Below are 15,666 nucleotides of genomic sequence, written 5' to 3' on the forward strand. Positions count from 1 at the left end.
GGTTGCTGGGTAAGGTCTATCGCATGGAACTGGGAATGGAGCAGAGCAGAGCCTAGTGTGGGCTGTGCCTGGACCAACCAGACCGGGAGCCTGGTGGAACAGGCCCTAGCGCCCTGAATCAGCGAGCTGTGGCAGTTACCAGACTTCTCGACCCACAAACACCAAAGACAACAGAGAAGGTTAGTGGGAAAAGCTGCAGGGGACAGAGTGAAAGGAGTTCGAGGTTCAGCCACCACCCCGGGGGCAACTCTGAGAACAGAACTACAGCTGCAGCTGCTTTGGGCCCCAGGCCCACCTGGTGGGAGGCATTAAGTGGCAGATCAGAGCAGGAGTTCAAAGCCTGCTTAAGATCTGAGTCTGGTCCAGGCTGGTGGTTCTTGGGGAAGGAGGAGCGCTGGTGTGGCAGAGCTTCCTGTGTAGAAATAGCTCTGAAAACAACAGCGCAACCCCTCAAGCTTGGGACAAAGTACTGTCTACTCTACAAGCAGTCATACCCCAATGAAAACCTCAAGGGTCAAGTAGTTGGCTGCGAATATGGCCAGGTAGCGAAAACAGACTCAGATTCAGACTCAGACTTTGGAATCTTTCTTTGGTGACAAAGAAAACCAAAACATACAGCCAGAAGTCAACAAAGTTGAAGAGCCTGCATCAAAAGCCTCCAAGAAAAACGTGAACTGGTCTCAGGTCATGGAAGAGCTCAAAAAGGATTTGGAAAAGCAAGTTAGAGAAGTAAAGGAAAAATTGGGATGAGAAACAAGAGTGATGCAAGAAAACCATGAAAAACAAGTCAATGATTGGCTAAAAGAGACCCAAAAAAATACTGAAGAAAATAACACCTCAAAAAATAGACTAACTCAAATGACAAAAGAGCTCCAAAAAGCTAATGAGGAGAAGAATGCCTTGAAAGGCAGAATTAGCCAAATGGAAAAGGAGGTCCAAAAGACCACTGAAGAAAATACTACCTTAAAAATTAGATTGGAGCAAGTGGAAGTTAGTGACTTTATGAGTAATCAAGATATTATAAAACAGAACCAAAGGAATGAAAAAATGGAAGACTGTGAAATATCTCATTAGAAAAACCACTGACCTGGAAAATAGGTCCAGGAGAGATAATTTAAAAATTATTGGAATACCTGAAATCCATAATCAAAATAAGAGCCTAGATATCATCTTTCAAGAAATTATCAAGGAGAACTGCCCTGATATTCTAGAGCCAGAGGGTAAAATAGAAATTGAAAGAATCCACAGATCTCCTCCTCAAAAAGATCTCAAAAAGAAAACTCCTAGGAACATTGTCACCAAATTCCAGAGCTCCCAGATCAAGGAGAAAATTTTGCAAGCAGCCAGAAAGAAATGATTTGAGTATTGTGGAAACACAATCAGAATAACACAAGATCTAGCAGCTTCTACATTAAGGGATCGAAGAGCTCAGAATATGATATTCTGGAGGTCAAAGGAGCTAGGATTAAAACCAAGAATCACCTACCCAGCAAAACTGAGTATCATGCTCCAAGGCAAAATATGGACTTTCAATAAAATAGATGACTTTCAAGCTTTCTCAGTGAAAAGAACAGAGCTGAATAGAAAATCTGACTTTCAAACACAAGAATCAAGGGAAGCATAAAAAGGTAATCAAGAAAGAGAAATCATAAGGAACTTACTAAAGTGGAACTGTTTTGTTTACATTCCTACATGGGAAGATGATGTATATAATTCATGAGACCTCAGTATTAGGGTAGCTGAAGGGAATATACATATATACATACATACACATATATATATAGACAGAGGGCACAGGGCACAGAGGGCACAGTTAAATATGAAGGGATGATATCTAAAAAAAATAAAATCAAATTAAGGGATGAGAGAGGAATATATTGAGAGAGGGAGAAAGGGAGAGACAGAGTGGGGTAAATTATTTCTCATAAAAGTGGCAAGAAAAAGCAGTTGTGTTGGGAGGGAAGAGGTGGCAGGTGAGGGGGAATGAGTGAATCTTGCTCTCATCAGATTTGACCTGAGGAGAGAATAACATACACACTCAATTGGGTATCTTACCCCACAGGAAAGAAGAAGGAAGGAGATAAATAAGGGGGGATGATAGAAGGGAGGGCAGGTAGGGGAGGAGGTAATCAAAAGCAAACACTTTTGAAAAGGGACAGGGTCAAGGGAGAAAACTGGATAAGGGGGGATAGGATAGGAAGAAGCAAAATATAGTTAGTCTTTCACAACATGAGTATTGTAGAAGGGTTTTACATAATGATACATATGTGGCCTATGCTGAATTGCTTGCCTTCTTAGGGAGGGTGGGTGGGGAGGGAAGAGGGGAGAGAATTTGAAACTCAAAGTTAGCAGATGTTCAAAAAAAAAGTTTTTGCATGCAACTAGGAAATAAGATGTAATGGCAATGGGGCATAAAAATCTATCTTGCCCTTCAAGAAAGGGAAAAGGGGATGGGGGGGAGTGGGGTGACAGAAGGGAGGGTTGACTGGGAACGGGGCAATCAGAATATATGCCATCTTGGAGTGGGGGGGAGGGTAGAAATGGGGAGAAAATTTGTAATTCAAACTTTTCTGAAAATTAATGCTAAAAACTAAAAATATTAAATAAATAAATAATGATTTAAAAAAAAAGAAAATCGGGGATGAGATTTACATGACCTACTTCACGCAAATTGGTTATTATAATTCCTACCTTTTGATTCAAAATTTAAAGGAGAACGTAAACTCCTTGAGGACAGAGATCATTTAATTTTCATAGTCCCAGTGTCCAGAATGGGACCTACCACATAATAGGTGCTTAATAAATGTCCATTAAATTTAAAGAAATATTACAACCACTCAATCAACAAACATTTAGAAGCACCTACTATATGCCAAGCACTGAGCTAGGTGCCTGGGAAACAAAAACAAAAATGAAGCAGTCCCTACCCTCATGGATTTTATAATCTAAGTCAGGGAGACATGTACACAGACAGGTAGATGAAAAATACATGCAAAACAGAAGGTAGTTTGGAATGAAGTCACTAGCAGCTGGGGGAATCAGGAAAGGCTTCATGTAGAAGTTGGCATTTGAGCCAAGGCTGGAAGAAAACAAGTAATTCTAAGAGGCAGAGGAAAAAATGAGTACACTTCACAGGCATGGGAAATGGCCAGTGCCAAGGCACAGAGATGGATTTACCTGAAGGTAAGTAATATGTTATAAAGCTTGAAAGGTTAACTTGTAAAGGGCTTTAAAAACTAAACAGAGGAATTTCTGTTTATGGCTTAAAGTAACAGGTAATCACTTGAGTTTATCAAGTTGAGGAGTGACATGGTGAGACTGTGCTTTAGGAAAATCACTTTGGCAGTTATGTATGTGGAAGTTGGATTGGTGGGGAGAAATTACACTTAAAAGTGGCAGTTATCCTTGAGAATATGCAAGTTTCAAAACCAGATTTCTTACTACTTTGGGCATGTTCTAAAAATAACTGTCAAATCATCAATTTAAAAAAGAAAGAGCCCTATTAGTCATTTAATCCCACATGCTACCCAAGAAATGCCTAAAACACTACCTACCCACCTACCTATTCTATTATAAAAAATAAAAAAAACTTTCTATACTTGATTTTCTAGAAATCCGTTATATGCAAACTTTGCTAATTTTCAGAGAAAAACTAAAATAAGGCACACAGGGTATCCAGATTACACATTCACCAGCTGAAACATACATACATGATAAAAATTATTCTGACCATAAGCTTAAGGGAGAAAAATCAGGAAGAAAAAAAGTATACCTAAAACAAAATGGCAATTTAGAGGATTTATAAATATTATTTATAAATAATTTATAAATAAATAAATTATTTATAAATAATTAAAAACAAACAAGTTTGTCATTAAAGTAGGGTTTGATGCCTTCTAGAGATCCCTAAGTGATAGTAAATGCCACCTGGGAGTAAGGAATCTGAATGAGAATTGTGATTGAAAGAGACATTTTTAAAGGAAAAAAAGTATTAGAAAGTATTTTTTTTAAAAAGAGCAGTATTAGATTGTTAAAGCAAAGAAACACTGATTGTGGCAAATAAAATGTCAAGGATAATATATTTAAGAAAACTAGAACTCCTCGGAACATAATCTCTTCATCTGCAAAATGAAGGAGATGAACTAACTCTAAAGTCCCTTTCATTTCTAATGTTTTATGATTCTAAGCACAGCCACAATGCCTGAACCCTTCCTGTGATTACTGCTACAGAAGCTGAAAACCATGTGCCCACTAATTACCTGATGCTCTGTCTGACTGATAGATAGCATGCAGTTGCAAAGTCACATAAAAGTTCTCACCTACTAGAGAAAGTACTATTGCCAATTAGCAGTACCTGAAATGAGATTTTTAAAAGTATCCTGATACTTGGGGCTCACTTTTTCAGCTAATCACTGAGATCAGAGCTTCCCTTACATTGCAATTGTCAGTCAACTGGACCAGGGTGAGGCTTGAATAAAAAAGAGAAATAAAATCTGGAAGATTTAGGGGATATCTGTAGGGGGAGGGGAATGTGAAAATTTCTTCTTCATTCACTGGGATTACCCTTCCCCAACTGATACTGGCTAATTGTTACTAACAAATACTTGAGTATCCATAACATATAAAAAGCTAAAGTCTTTACCTTTGAGAAGTTTATATTCTAAATGAGACAAGGCAGATACACAAGTATCAAAAAAGTGCTTTTTCTTCTGTTCCTATTTTTTCTTTTCACTTTAAATTTTCATTCAGTTGCTTTAACCTACAAAAAAATTTGGATATCCAAGGATATGTTCCCATTAGATTTATCTTAAAATTATGTAAGTCAAATTTTCTTTAAAACTTTGGCACAATTAAAGTGTAACTATTGATTGACTTCAAAAGTATTTCCATCACTGATTCAGAAACCTATTTAGTGAAGGTGAAAGATTTTAATTACTGTATACAAATCTTGGCAAGCTGCTCTACATGTTGATATTTTTGGAAAACAAAATTAGAAGAATTACAAATTATTTTCTCATTTAGATTTCATATGAGTTTATCATCATAATAAAATTACTTGTTAACTTTACAAAACATAAGAGGTATGAAGGGCAACATTTTCCTTACCAGAACGGAGTGCATTCCCAAGTAAATTCTACTTAGGCAAACCAGAGAACACCAGCAGGTGGCAATAACCAGTCCATACATAAGAGGATACTAAAGAGGAAAAAAAGAAAAAAGATTTATATTTGAACTGAGCTTAATATAATAAATATTCTGATATTCTAAGATGTAAATTAACTAGAATCCAACTACTTTTTAACATTTGTTCCTAGGAAGGGCTCCAGACAGGGGGACAGGAAAAATTAACAGGCAGGCACAATAACAAGACTGGACTTTGGGGAATCTTGTAGAGATATGACATAAAAGTGCCTCAGTTCCTTAGTACTCTTGGCATCTTGGCTTCCTTTGATTTCCCAGGTCTGAATTTTTACTGACTAACAAGTCTATGTGCCCATCTCTCACTCAGCCTTTGGATCCTAGTGCTCTCCAGATAATCTGGCCTGGCTTCTCAGTTTATACTTTCTTTTCTTTTAACGCAGATGCTTTCTCCTTGGTTCCAGGCACAGATGGGCCCTCCTCTTACCTCTGGGATTTGCCTAATGACAAACACTTGTCTATAATGCCTTAGGTGGGATATGACATAAGTAGAATATAGATATCATCCATGATTAGTTGTACAACTTATGAATCATAAAAAACATCATTAAAGAGGTGTAGGGACTGATTAGAGCAGTCCTCATTCAATGTGATGAGCTTCCCAATCAATCTGATGAAACTTGTTAACTGAATCTGTGTAACTATGTCTGAAAGTGAGTATCAGCTATAGGAACTCTGGATCTTCAAAAATCCTGTTAATTTGAATTGAGGAGTTCCTAAGAACTGAGTATCTTATAGACTATGGGGAAGGCAATCAAGAAGAAGACAACTGCTGGAGCCTCATCAAGTTAATTAATAATAGCTAGCATTTCTAAAGCCCTTTAAAGTGTGCAAAGCACCTTACCAATATTTTCTCATTTGACCCTCACAATACTGGAAAGCAGGTACTAGTATTATCCCTGTTTTACAGATGCAGAAACTGAGGCAGACAGAGGTTAAATGACTTGCCAGGGTCACAAAGCTAATAAATTTCTGAGGCCCGATTTGAATTTAGATCTTCCTGATTGCAGGTTGAAAATTTATCCAACTCCATCACCAAAGGTCAAAGAGAGCTATTCCAAATTGTCTCCCTCATGGACCACTGTGCCCCAAAACACCAAAGTTTGATATTCTGCAACAGCAACTATTTAACAGAAATGAGAATATAAAGTGTAGTGGGGGAAGGGTGTGTTAATCAGTGGAGAGGGCTGCTTTAGAAGTGATGAGATGCCTGAGGGTTAGGAGAATGAACTCTCATCAGAGGAAACCCCCTCAACTTCCTGTGCTCTATATAAGTGAGCTAACACTTGGTTCCTCTCTCTAGACCGCTTCAATGAGGGTAGAAGAATCAGAAGGTGGAGGTTTAGGATTTATGCCAAAGTGGTGCCTTGCAACAGAAGTACATGTCTGAGAGGAAAGATCCTGACAACAGACTTTCCCAGCTCAATAGCTGGTAGCAACTGGAAACATGGTTCTCCTACAGAAGCACATGGCAGACACAAACAGATGTGTGGTCTTTTAACATATGAGAAATGCATGAACTATGTTTGTAGTAACCAAAGATGGAGGTGGGGGCTTTTCAATTCCCTAGCCAGTATGATTCTAGAAGCAACAATTTTAGCAGAGGAGGGAAATTTTTTGAATAGCACTAGTTTTGGTAATTACCTTGTGGGCAACCCCAAGTTCAAGAGTTGGAAGATCTTATATTCAAGAGAGAAGATAATATTTGATTCAGAATGCACCTCAGAAAAAAGGGAAACATCCAGAGTTACAGCATGGCATCCAAGGTGGGTGGCAAAATCCTTGTGTTACTCTGACAATGCAGTCCAATGAGAAGGGAATTGTTCGGCAGTCCCTCAAAACATGTTTATCATGTGGTATAACACCTGGCGAGACTGTATATGTTGGACTTCGTGGGAATCAAGACTTCACTGGAATGTCACCCTTCTCATCCTTGATACTTTCTTCTCTCTCTTGATTTTTAGAACACCATTCTCTCCTGCTTCTCCTTCTGCCTAACTGACCACTCCTCTGTGCCCTTTGCTGGATCCTCATTCAGATTACACTCTCTAACACTCTCAGTTGTCTCTCTGGGTTCTGCCCTGGGCCCTCTTCTCACCTTCCTCTATATGTCTTGACTTGGTAATCTCATCAACTCCCATCGATTTAAATCTACCTATCTTGCCCCTACCTAACTCTGCTAACCTCCAATCTTGGATCTCCAACTGCCTTTTTAAGACATCTGAAACTGGATGTCCAGTAGACATCTTAAATTCAATGAGTCCAAAACAGAACTCATTTATGTTTCCCTCTAAACCCTTCCCTCCTCCTAACTTCTCTATTACAAGGGCAACACAACATTCTCCCAGGTCCTCACAGGCTCACAACCTCCATGTCACCCTGGACTCATTATCTCTCATCCCCCATATCCAATCTGTTACCAAGACCTGTCACTTTCACCTTTGTAACATCTCTCAAATACACTCCCTTCTCAACTCTTATCACCTCACGCTTAGACTACTGCAAGTGCTACTCGTGGGTCTACCTGCCTCAAATCTCTTACCAATTTAATCCATCCTACATTCAGCCACCAAAGTGATTTTCCTAATGTTTAGGTCTGATCATTTTCCCTTGCCTCCACTCAATAAATTCCAGTGGGTCTCTATGGCCCTTAGGATCAAATACAAAATCCTGCATTTGGTATTCAAAACCCTTCATAACCTAGCCACCCCCCCACCCCCCACCTTTCCAGTCTTCTTACACCTTACTCCCAGCCACAAACTATTTGATCCAGAGACTCTGGCCTCCTGGCTGTTCCAAAAATACGACACTCTTGGCTATGGGCTGTGGGCATTTTCTCTGGTTATCCCCTATGCTTTCAATGTTCTCCTTCTTCTACTCCACTTACTGACTTCCCTGGCTTCCTATAAGTCTTCATATCTCTTTCCCAACTCTTCTTAATTCTGACACCTTCCCTTTTAATTATTTCTTATTTACGCTGCATGTAGCTTATTCGTATATATTTGTTTGCATGTTATATCCTCCATTAGATTGTAAGCTTTTTGAAGACAGGGGCATTCTTTTGCCTGTTTTTTTTTCATCCCCAGAACCTAGCACAATGCCTGGTACATAGAATGGGCTTAGGAAATGCTGATTAATTGGTTGGTATCAGAGGGATGTCCCAATAGCAACCTAAATTCAATTCCTTTCTTGGGGGAACTCATGGGTTGAGTACCATATATGTTTTCCATATCTCTTCTTGGACTTCTGTAGGTCTTCTGCATTTTATGCTTTCTCTGCAGGATAAAATAGATACTATGCCATGGTATTTGTAATAACAATGTTGCTAGCAGATAAGACCAATAACACCAGCACACAGAATGGCTGCTTTTCTATGGAAAGCAACTTTAAGGGGTTAACAATATCAGTTTTATTAAACATACATATATCATTCACTTAGTTCAGGGGGAAAAGATCAGCCCCCAAACTTCAGAGCCAAATACAAACAGAAATTACAAGCATTCATTTTAAACAGAGCAAATAACACAAACCAGTCCAGAGAAGCACCAACATCTGGGTTATCAAAGCGGGGGTGGAGGGTGGGGGGAGGAGAGAAAGAGGTGTGTGTGTGTTTCAATGGCTTGCCCAGAGTCTGTCACCAACACTCTTTCAATGAATGTACCCCCAAAAGTCAAATGCCAACCTTCCAGGACATGTACGTTGTTCAGGACCCTGAGGGCCGGGGCCAACTTAGCATTTTAGGGTGTAGGAAAGTTCCTCAACTACCAGCACCATATCATATACAAATCCCAATTGCCTTAGCGCTGAGAAACACTCCAAGACAAAAAGATCCCATTTTACCTGCCCCATTCAAACAACAGCCAGACTCATTAAAGGCACTTGATAGCCTTAGCATCCCAAAAGAGAAGAACGGCAAAAAGTCCTGCCCTAATTACCATTACACACCCAATATCTTTACTGTAACTTGGTTGTTTGTATGGGAGCTAGAGGTCCCTTCTATCCACATTTGGAGAAAACTAGAAATGAGCTATGTATCCTGAGCAAGCCTCCAGTGAATTCAGTAGCTCTTTTATGAAGACTTTACAGAAATAGATGGATAAAAATTTAAACAGGATAAGAGAGAATGAATGGATTATGAGATGCACCTGTGGGAAATGGAGCTATTCCAATGAAATCATTAAACAAATTATTTGTATACATGTTTATATATATATATATATACACTCTAATTGCTCTCCAAAGGTAAATTAGGCTCTAAGAAACCTTACCATATGAGAGGCTATACAGTCCAGTGGATGAAAGCTTGCAGCCACAGGGTCTGTTGAATAAAAACCAGCTATGTGATTTTAGACAAATGACTGCTTCTTTGCCTCCACAGAAGTAGGTAGTGCAGTGGATAGTACAGAATTTGGGAGTCAGGAAGACCTGAGTTCAAATCCTGCATTAAGCACATATTAGGTATATGGGCCTCTGACTGCCTCAGTTTCCTCACCTGTGAAATGGGGGGGAAATAGCACCTAACCTCCCAGGGTTGTTGTGAAGATCGAATGAGTTAACATATATAATGTATTACACAAACCCTAAAGTGTTACATATTATTATTTTAGCTATTCATATTATTACCTACCTGACAGGATAAAACATAATAGTTAAGATAAAATATAATAATACATGTAAAAGTATTTTATTAAATATAACCAAGATGAGAGATAGCTCCAATAACTTTGTCATTCAAGAAGGAACTTTTGATACTTCAAAGATTTGAAATGATCTATACTAAATGACTTTATACAGATCTTTGTCTGAGAAGATCTTGCTGTTCCTAGTCTAGGGCAGTTAAACTAGAAATGAAATAGACAAGGAGCATGTTTGCTCTATTATATCACTTACAAAAAAAAACCCTATTACTCTATGGTCTGATGCCAATCTAGAAGCAACTTTAACAAAAAACTAATTGCAATAATTCAATTTTAGCTACACAGTTTTACTTTAATGCTCCTTTTACTTATTCTTCGGGTCAATTAGAAATTGGATCTTCTCTAAAAATGTATTTAATCATGTAAGACGTTGTTCAAAGCAAGGAGAGCTGTAAATTCCACAGAAGGAGATTTAGGACTCAGAGGAAAAGGAAACAAGGGTAAAAAGCCAAACTTGAATTAATATCAGTTAATTTTTCTTCAGAGTTTCTGTATTTATGTAAGACAACCAATCACTACTAAAGGATGGTTTTCCATCATAAGCAATCAAGTGGCAACCTCTTAGTGAACTCATCGGAACTTTCTGCTGTTTCTTCTACTACATCTGTGTACCAGTTTTGTTGATCAGGTGATAGAAGGGGGAAATCTCAGCATATGCTAAACAGACATCATTCCTTAGTGTAAGGAACGACTGAAGTTTTGCTGCCACAGAAATCACGTGATACATGGTTTTCAATACTTAGGATGGATAATGCAGGAAATAAACTGATTGTAGAGAGAGAGTAGTTGGGGAAGTTGAGAGTAGACATCCCCCCGACCCCCCCCCCCCCCCCCCCGCCTCTTTTTTTGTTCTCTGAGAATGCAGGTGAAGCTCCATTAAGGATGAGGCTCATCAAATGATGGGACTTTTCTTATGTTAATAATAGGGGAAACACAGTTCAAGGTCAGGATTGTCCAGAAAAGTATTTAGGGCTTGAAATGTGGGGAATGGGAAAAGTAAACGGAGGAGGGGTGTGTCTCCAGTACCAAACCAAGGGGGAACCAGGGGAAGGATTTGTGTTAGGGATAGAGAAAAAAAGATTTTGTGTTTGCACCACAAGTATGTGCTTGCTAGTCACCAGTTCTCTTGCAAAAGAACATTAAATAAAAGTTCTTCCTGAATTTACTAATAGCCACGTAGAATTCTCGGTACGGCACTTGTTTCTTATATTAGGAACCACTGTTTGCAGGAAACTAAAAATGAAATACAGAACATTTTTGCATACAACAAAGATTAACCATGAAGAAAGTCTAAGAAATGTGTCTCATTAATTGTAAAAGCAACTGAATCAACTTGAATAAATGTTTGATTACGTATCAATTTCTCTCCCATCAGTTTGTCCCTTCCTGATTTTCCCCTAGATTTTTACTTGAGTGATATATTTCTGGGCTTACTGGTCCAGGTTTATATTTAATAAAGAAATTTGGCTTTTTTTAGTTGCTGGTCTCATACTCGAAGACATTCCATGTAGTCAGAAATGTATCCAAACTTGTGTTATACCAGTTTAAGTTTTCAAGAATCCAGGGTCCACCCCTTACGGCACAGAGCATGGTCCCAAGAACAGAATATGTCTGCTTTCTGATGGCCAACACAAAAAAGTATAGAAAGGCTCATTACCAATAGGCTATTCATGACACCTTACAAAATAAGGAAAAATACCAGAGAGCTCACCCTGAGGGTAAAGTGTGCTTAGAATCACATCTACAAATATTAATTTAGCTGTTGTTGGTACTCTCAGTGTGAGATTCTTGTCTGATGATATAACATGGCATTGCAATCTTATCAAACTTGACATTTTCAGTATAAATGAAAGCAATCAATTGATCAGTATTAAGTGCTTACTATGTGCCAGGCACTCTGCTTAGTGCAGAAGAAAAAGGGAGCTAAATGGAAAGTTGGTTCACAGATTCTAGAGAGGTAAATAAAGGACTTGGTAGAGCTTTTTTTTAATGTGTCCAAAGATAACAAGGAACAATTTCATTGATCACTTGGTTATCTCATTTTGTGATGTTTCTTATGATAAGCAACTGCATAAAGACCACCACCAAGATAACTGTAACTTGAAGATGATTACCAGTATCTATGGCAGAGGATGAAGAGGTAAAGAAACACTATGAAGAAATCAATAAGACCTTCCAAATTAAACTAACAGATACTTCAATACTTGATGATTTTAGGGGACATTTGGCAAAGGGAGGAAAGCAAAACATAACAATAATCATCATTTATACAGTGCCTTAAGGTTTGCAAAGAGCTTTATACACGTTATCTCATTTGATCCTCACAACAACCCTGTGAAATAAGTGCTTATCCCCATTTTACGAATGAGGAACTGAGATAGCCAGAGATTAAGCTACCTGCCCCTGGTCACAGAGCTGAGGCAGAATTTGAACTCAGGTCTTCCTAACTCCAAATCCAACACTCTATTTACTGTACCACCTAGGTGCCCCATAGTGCATGAAAAAGGAACCAGAGTCCAATGACTTGTAAATTATATCACACAATTATAACAGGAATATTTTCTATAAAAGGAAAGTCAGGAAGTTCTAGACATGGTGGGCACCAAGTAACAGCCTCCTTCCCTGTCATGAGTTTATATTTTATTTCATAAGCAACAACTGGTTACTAATATAGGAGTCATTTCTTCGTGAATTCATTCTTCAAACATTTATTATGAGCCTGCTATATGCCAGGAATTATGCTATACTGCTAGGGCCACAGAGACAAAAGTGAAGTAATCCCTCTTCTCAAGAATCCTACATTCTAATGGTAGAAACAATACATACAAAGAAAAGTAAACATAACATACATACAATGAAAGGAAGTAATTTCTTGGAGCATTGGTACCTGGGATGGCGTGGGAGGTGGTACTTGAACTGAGGCTGGAAGGAAGCTAGGAATCGTTTTTTTAAATAAGCTATTCATGTAACATTCACCCACTGAGCTGTTAGAGCAAAAACCACAATCAATAAGAAAGAATAAAAATTAGAACCTATGGCACACAACTGATGCAACTCCAATATGACCTATTTAAACAAGCTCCTGAGGCTGAAAAACTGTAAATTGTTAATATAACAAAATACACAAATGACCACTTCACCATTTTCTAAAGAAATTTAGTCTATATTAGTCAACTGCCACAACAAAGACAGCATTGATGACAGAGTCCTTATCTAGCAAACATCTGGTCTTCCTGCCAAGCAGAGTGATGTATATAGCCAGAGCAATATTGGTTCAGAATAATGGAAGAAGTATGGGTGAAGTTAATTACCTCATGAATAAAGCAAGAAGCAATGGATGAAAAAACAAGTCCAAAGAAAGCTTGATGAGAAACTCAACTATACCAAAACATCTCTAAATCACTGAAAATTTAAGCCAGAAGGCAGAAAATGAACAGACAAAAAATGGCAAAGACTTAAAATATTCCTAACGCAAACATTTTTCATCATCAATGACAATAGAGGTACCACATCTGGACTTTAAGACCACAATCTCTGTTGTGCTATGTGAGGAAGAAAAATAAGACTGGAAGAATAGCAGAATTAGACAAAATATATACAGAAGAGGTCCATGCAGGTAACAGAATCATTGTGAAGGTGTCAGGGGATCAATTCTCAAAGTACTATAGAGGAGACTAAAAAGTTGGAGAAAAAAATATTTTACCTAATTGATGCCACACACACACACACACACACACACACACACAGCAAAAATTCCTAAAGAGAAAGAGACAGAGAGAACAAGCATACCATATGAGGATTTCTTCAATACTTTGATTGATTATGATATAGAGAGGTACTTCCTACAACAATGCAAAACACAACCTACCCTGCCTTGTCTCAGTCCCCCCACACAGAGGGTCCACTCAACGTTCTGGGGGCCTTTTCCTGGATCCCTTAACATTATGTACATACCACTAATAGCACATGTGACCTTGGCTATCTCTTGCTTTCACTAGCCCATCTTCTTTTCTGGTCATAAACCTGTGACAACATCTTTTATGTCTTCTCTTGCATAACCTGTGCAGGCACACGCACGTGCACGCACACACACACACACACACACACACACACACACTGAGCATGGTACAATGGAGGGCTTACCATGTGTAGCATTAATACTACTGCAGGTGCTGTGGAGGTGTAAGACCACTAACACCAGCATACAGGAGGGCTGCTAGCACAGTTTGATCTGCTTTTCTGAAGGAAACACAACTTTTTAAAGGGGTCAACAACCTTGCTTTAATTACAAGTAGAAAAAACAAGCAGAGAAATTAGCACAGAGACTCAACATACAGGGCTCCAACTCTCTGAACAAAGTAATACAACCACCTACAAACCACCACCAGATGGGGGAGCACCAACATCTGGGGGAAGAGGGGCTCTTAACAAACAGCTACTCAGAGTCTGGTCCAGGAAATCAAAAGGTCCTTTTCATGAACAAGCCCCCAAAGCAAAATCTCACCTCAGAATATACATATATTTTTGGCTAATAGGCTCAGAGCTAGAAGGCATCACAACCCTCATGACTCAGTGCCTAATTAGCTTAGTACTAAAACGTGTGAAAGCCTTCCTACAAGCAAGCTCCTCCCCATAAGCAAACCTCCCCCTAAGCAAGCTCCTCCCCTAAAGGGCTCTATGTGACTCAAGATGTATCATAGCTGGGCCAGAGTTCAAAGCAGCAAGACATCCGTGATTGAACACATGTGGTCGTGTAGGTCTATTAATGGACAGAGAAAATCTTCATATTCCATTAACATTACACCATGGAGTCAGGAAACATGGATCAAGTCCTACCTCTAATCCAGTGAGCTATATATATAACTATGAACAAAACACTTAACTTTAGAGTGCTCCCAGCAACTTAAGAGTTCTAACTCCCAGAGCTGCCTTGCTGAGTAATATTAGTGATGCCTTGTTGAGTAGTATTAGTGAAGCAAGCCATTTCCCATACCAATGGAATCTCAGATCCATAACAGAACCCTTTCCCCACCAAAAAGAAGTTATTGAATGTATTTATTACTTGTTCATTAAATTCTAGACTTTATAAAAGAAAGAAATGGGTTGATTTTCTATGCCAAGATAAACCTTTAAAATATTAAATAAAGAAAAATCATCTTTTAAAATTCTCAAAAAATGCAATTACATTTTTAAAATTGTGTTAAAACAAAACAAACTTGCAATCTTATGTATTTGTATTTGGCTACCTTGATATAAAACTAAGGAAAATAAAATGAATACAAAGATCAGAACAAAGGAGATCTCAAATTTTGGATCTCTTCTTTTGACTTTAAGTCTTCAAATGGATAATGAAAATATAGATATTGACAGCTCTAAGTTATAACTATTTTAAAGAAATGCTTAATGTTATGAAAACTGGAGTACAATTTGATTCACGTTTCCAATTAGCATCATTTTTATTCCTTTATTTTTTGAGGGAAATTAAGCAAATACCAGAGTTTCTTCTGTGAAGATTTTTTTTCTAAATCACATCTTTAAACAATCCTTCATTTATTCCATAAATACATTAAAAAGTCCCAAGTGGTCCTTAGTATAGATTTATGAGCTCTGATGTATTTATTAAGATTTTACCTAATAGATGAAAATGAAGAACTATTACTTGTCACTTTTAGTTCTATTCAAAACTTTTTTTAAGTCCAGATCTGTGATTTAATTTTTGTTGAGAGTTCTCAGTGAGGAAACTTCTTTAAACAAAGTGCAGATCTACAAA

General features: G+C 38.2%; 1 protein-coding gene across 1 annotated transcript in view; it reads right to left on the reverse strand.

The window, feature by feature from the left end:
- Positions 1-15,666, reverse strand: part of SGPP1 (sphingosine-1-phosphate phosphatase 1) — a 52,652-nt gene that overhangs the window by 10,533 nt on the left and 26,453 nt on the right. Inside the window, exon 2 of the mRNA XM_036735191.1 lies at positions 5,107-5,196. Coding sequence (XP_036591086.1) covers positions 5,107-5,196 — 90 coding nt within the window. The remainder of the gene's footprint in view (positions 1-5,106; positions 5,197-15,666) is intronic.

This window comes from Trichosurus vulpecula, chromosome 8 (assembly GCF_011100635.1).
Source record: "Trichosurus vulpecula isolate mTriVul1 chromosome 8, mTriVul1.pri, whole genome shotgun sequence".
In the NCBI taxonomy this organism is placed as follows: Eukaryota; Metazoa; Chordata; class Mammalia; order Diprotodontia; family Phalangeridae; genus Trichosurus; species Trichosurus vulpecula.